At 34.7% G+C, this 5,147-nt stretch overlaps 1 protein-coding gene across 1 annotated transcript; it reads right to left on the bottom strand.

Moving 5' to 3' along the window:
* Positions 1–3,694: 3,694 nt before the first annotated feature.
* LOC145284087 (uncharacterized) lies at positions 3,695–4,591 on the bottom strand. Its single transcript, XM_080133153.1, has one exon. It carries the CDS (start codon positions 4,589–4,591, stop codon positions 3,695–3,697), a length of 897 nt encoding a protein of 298 aa, XP_079989279.1.
* Positions 4,592–5,147: the final 556 nt, after the last annotated feature.

The following is a 5,147-nucleotide window of genomic DNA, read 5'->3' as shown; positions in this document are numbered from 1 at the left end:
TACGTGAAAGTTGTGACGCTGTACAGAAAAGAAAGCAGGCCCACAGCAATCTTAAGCGAGAGCTTCGCAAAGGTTTAATTGATGGTCTTAGCCATGACACACAAAGCTGAAAATGTGACCGAGTGCTTTTGTCAAAAGCTTGATACGTCAACCACCTTAAGTCGTACAAAACTCCTGTTCAGGTTAACTTTGCATGTATTAGTCCGAACCAAACTATTTGTTTAACATGCAGCAAAGTTTGCAAGTCTACTGCTGGTTTGATAAGACGTGATTGATCAGAGGAAGTAAACTCAGTGGAAATTGCTCAATTGTGTGTCACATCTGCTCAAAATTGTGCAAATCGGTGGCAGGAGGGCAGAGTCACATGGGATGGCATCGACGACGATATTGGGAGAACCTAATGTGACGGCGATCATCTGGAATGATGCAGCAATCATCATATGATGTATATATGATGATGATTGCAATGTCTTGTCAGACGAGTGCCACTCCCTCAGTCACTGAAAGTCCAGGAACTCGCAGACAACCTTTTTTTTAGTCCTGCCAGCGAATTCACACGCTCAAGCAGACATGAAATTGAAGACGGTCCTTGGCATACATACATATATATATATACACATACACACACACACACATACATACCCATAAACATACACACATGCACACATCCATACATCCATACATACACAATACAAACAATAACATACATACAAACATATACATTCACATATACATATATATGCATACACATATATACTATCATATGCAAATACATACACACATGTACATACAAATTCACATACATATACGTACACATGTATGCACATATACATACATACACATAAAGTTACCTACATATACCTACACATACATATATATGATCCTATACGCATACATATATATGCATATATACATATACATATACATACACACAAATATATATACGTATATACATACAAACTCACATAAACATGTATACACAATAAATAAATAAATAAAAATATATACAAACATACATGTATACATACATATAGAGATAGGTATACATACACATACACACACTAGTACATATATTAAAATACATACATACATACATACATACATACAATCACACACATATGTGTATATAGCATGATGGCAGATCAATTATTACATGCTTCCAGCATTTCAGGGCTACACACATGACACTTTTTCCATCGCCACGGACAATTTTTATAGACAAATGCCTGTGGAAGTATCTATACAAAGATGATATTACAGAGTTTTAGCTTTGTACGACAGCTAAGTCTATGTCTCGGTTCAAAATGTTGAGATCCAGCAAAAAGCATGAGCAAGATAGCCAGCAACAAATCAAACTGCAGACCAGCTTAATGCGGGTATTGATCTCCCGCTTTATGTACTTTTTTTGAATCAGAGATTTGCTTCACCCAGAGGGGTTGACTGAAGGCATTTGGGAGTCCTCTCCACCCCACATACATATCGAAATAAAGATATGCACGTACACATACAAGCATGCATACAAAAAGATGCACGCAAACAGACATACGTAAGAACAAACACACATGACAACATTCACATACACTCAAACATTCATACATATACGCATGTACATACATATGCACACACACGTACACATACACGTACATGTAGAATATATATGAAGGAGCATTTATGATGGCGATGATGATGGTTGTTACGAATAGGTGAATTCAACATAAATAAAAGAGTAAAACAATCCCAAATACACAGAACATAGAATAGAGAGACGTTCGTTTCGCCGGTTGTACGGTTTTTAAAATAAAAACGCGTTCATAACGGCACACATCCTCAACGTTCATGACGACGACGATGATGGTTGTTACGAATAGGTGAATTCAACATGAATAAAAGAGTAAAACAATCCCAAATACACAGAACATAGAATAGAGAGACGTTCGCTTCGCCGGTTGTACAGTTTTTAAAATGATAACGCGTTCATAAACGCACAAATCCACAACGTTCATGACGACGACGATGATGGTTGTTACGAATAGGTGATTCATGTTGAATTCACCTATTCGTAACATAAATACATACATATATACATACATATTTACGTACATACACACATACATACATGGATACATACGTACATAAGAGTTAAGTCAATTTGGTGAGTGGGGAGGTTTTGAGTCTATTTGGTGAGTAGTTCCATGAGTTTTGGGTGAGTTATTTTTATGTGTGTGGCTGTGTATGCGTGTGTGTTGGGGCTGTGGTTGTGCGTGACCTGTATGTATGCGTGTGTAATGGTTAAAATCTGTGATGTCTTATTTTCACATATGTGTGTGTTTGTGCGCGTGTGCACATGCCCGTTCGCGTGTGTTTGTGCGTGAAATAGGGAGAGATAGAGATAGAGTTAGGAGACCTAGATAGGTATAAGTTCCGTCCCCAATCTAAACATACATACACATATACATACAATCATACATACACATATATACAAATACAAACATATACACAAATTAAATGGAAAATAAATGATAAATATATATGTGTAAATATACAAATAGGAGTATACATATATATATACACGCATACGTATATATACACATATATACATATGCACACACATACACACACATATATATCAACATATATACCTATATATATATATATATATATATATATATATATATATATACTGGTTAGAATTGCCTCAGTCTATAGAGATTTCTTTTTCATAGTATTTGCGCAGAGTAGTGGATTTTGTTTCTAGTCATTTCCTTAGTTTGGAGAAAAGGTTTGGGGTAACAGTATTATATTGGACGTGGGTGGATTTTCCGTGAGTGCCTCTTTATTCCGGTCTTGATTCGTGTGTGAGGATGCAAATTTGCATAATCGTGTGTGCACGTATGTTTATTTTTACCTTTGCTTATTTATATGTGTTGTTATGTGGATTTGTTCTATGCGAGGGTGAAATTTGTAATGAAGTTTTATTACTAACGAAGAGAAACTTCAAAACAAAATTATCTGAAGAGAGATGAACAAGGCTTGAAACGCGTTATAAAAATATTTTAAAATATTACAAAAGGAAAAAGTCTGAAAACCTACAAGTGTTGATGGCTGCATGCTTTTAAATATATATATATATATATCGAGTTGAACAACTCACCCCCCCCTGAAATTTTTTTTACCGATAGTTTCATTAAATTCTTTTGCTGAATTTTCATTGATTACACACTAATCTAATAGATTATGAAAAAAAATTATAATTATTTCGACATTTGGAGGGGTGCTCACTTTTTAGTTACAACGTTCTGGTAAACCGGTCACCCATTTTGTAACCATCGATATTTTTTTTTCTCATAATCTGATAGATTAGTGTGTAAACAATATAAATCCAGCGAAAGATTTAATTAAAACTATCGGTGAAAAAAATTACAGGGGGGGGATGTTTGTTTTTTATGAAATTGTTTTTATAACAATGAATGGACATATTTTTTTTATAACAATGAATGGACATATTTTTAATTTTTTTAATTTTTTTTGTTTTTATGAAAAGAAAGTTTCAATTTTTTTTTACTTCGTTTTTATTTTTTCTGTTTTTTATAACAATGAATGGACATATTTTTATTTTTTTTATTTTTGTTTGTTTTTATGAAAATAAAGTTTCATTTTTTTTTTCTTACTTCGTTTTTATTTTTTTGTTAAGGATTCAAGTCCTATAGATTTCACTGACATGTTGGAGAAATGTTTCAAAATTCTCCATCCACTTGTCTGCTGTCATGTGGTATGCCTGCCGGTACATTGCTTCATCAACGTGGGACCATTTCATGTCTCCGGAAGACCCATAGATGTATTTTATGCGTCTTTTAATTCTTGACCAGTACCCTTCAATACTGTTTGTGCAGACTTCAGTTACAGGGTCAACGAAATGTTCCGAATGGTTGACTGTCCCGTGCACATATCCAAGATTTCCTAAATTAGAATAGCTCCGCCACTGGTCTGTATAAATTGTTGACCCGACAGCAACACATTCCACAATTACTTGCTCCAATGTTCTTGCTGAGCGGTCCGAGATTCGCCGCAGGAATCCTTTCCTTTGGGTTCGGTCATAGAACCCTACAACCCATATCTGGTTTGTCACTCGGCCAATGTTATACTTCCTCTTAAATAATAGACTCTCGTCTATTTCTACAACATGTCCCGGACCGCCTAGCTTTTCCCAGTCTTTCAGCATTTTACTGGAGCAAATATCCCGGCAATACTGATACCACTGGATACATGTTTTCTCGCTAATGCCAATGGCGTTTGCCGACCCTGTAACAGGAGTTTGTGTTACGAAGTCGTATATTATTTGTAACAGTGTGGAAATGGTCACTTTTGCGTGTTCAAAAAATGTACCACTCCGTAATGATGTGATTTTTTTGCAGCGGCACCATCTCCAACAGAAGCCATCCAGTTTGGCTTTCCCATATTTCTGCAGGGCCATGTCATGGCCACATGAACAAACCTTACTTTGCGCTATCAAATTCTTCTCCCTGGCATAATCTATTGGCGTTTCATTCATTTTCTTCATTAACTCCCACCTTGGGTTTCCGGAGGTAGCCATAATTAAAAATTAATTACCACGTGTTCACAATGGAAAAATAACTAGTCTTAATAAAAACAAAAAAAAAGCGCAATAAAAGGGCAATAAAAAAATGCAATTTCTTGACATTCACTTCCGTTCTCCGAAAGTGAGTGACCAATTTGCCAGAAGGAATTTTTTTTTTCTTCATAATCTGATAGATTGTGTAAAATCGATACGTTTATTTCATAAAAACACACATAAGAATAAACTTAAAAAAAAATTCATTGTTATAAAAAACAATCGATGGTTACAAAATGGGTGACCGGTTTACCAGAACGTTGTAAATCTATAGGACTTGAATCCTTAACAAAAAAAATAAAAACGAAGTAAGAAAAAAAAATGAAACTTTCTTTTCATAAAAACAAAAAAAAATAAAAAAAATTAAAAATATGTCCATTCATTGTTATAAAAACAATTTCATAAAAAACAAACATCGCGAGTTGAACAACTCCCCCCCCTGTAATTTTTTTCACCGATAGTTTTAATTAAATCTTTCGCTGGATTTATATTGTTTACACACTAATCTATCAGATTA

This window comes from Euprymna scolopes, chromosome 8 (assembly GCF_053919585.1).
Source record: "Euprymna scolopes isolate OS-2025 chromosome 8, ASM5391958v1, whole genome shotgun sequence".
Lineage (NCBI taxonomy): Eukaryota > Metazoa > Mollusca > Cephalopoda > Sepiida > Sepiolidae > Euprymna > Euprymna scolopes.
This window is presented reverse-complemented; position numbering and strand designations above follow the sequence as displayed.

Bases quoted from the DNA above. Each gene is read 5' to 3' on its own strand.
- LOC145284087 (XM_080133153.1), bottom strand. From the start codon at position 4,591: ATGGCTACCTCCGGAAACCCAAGGTGGGAGTTAATGAAGAAAATGAAT.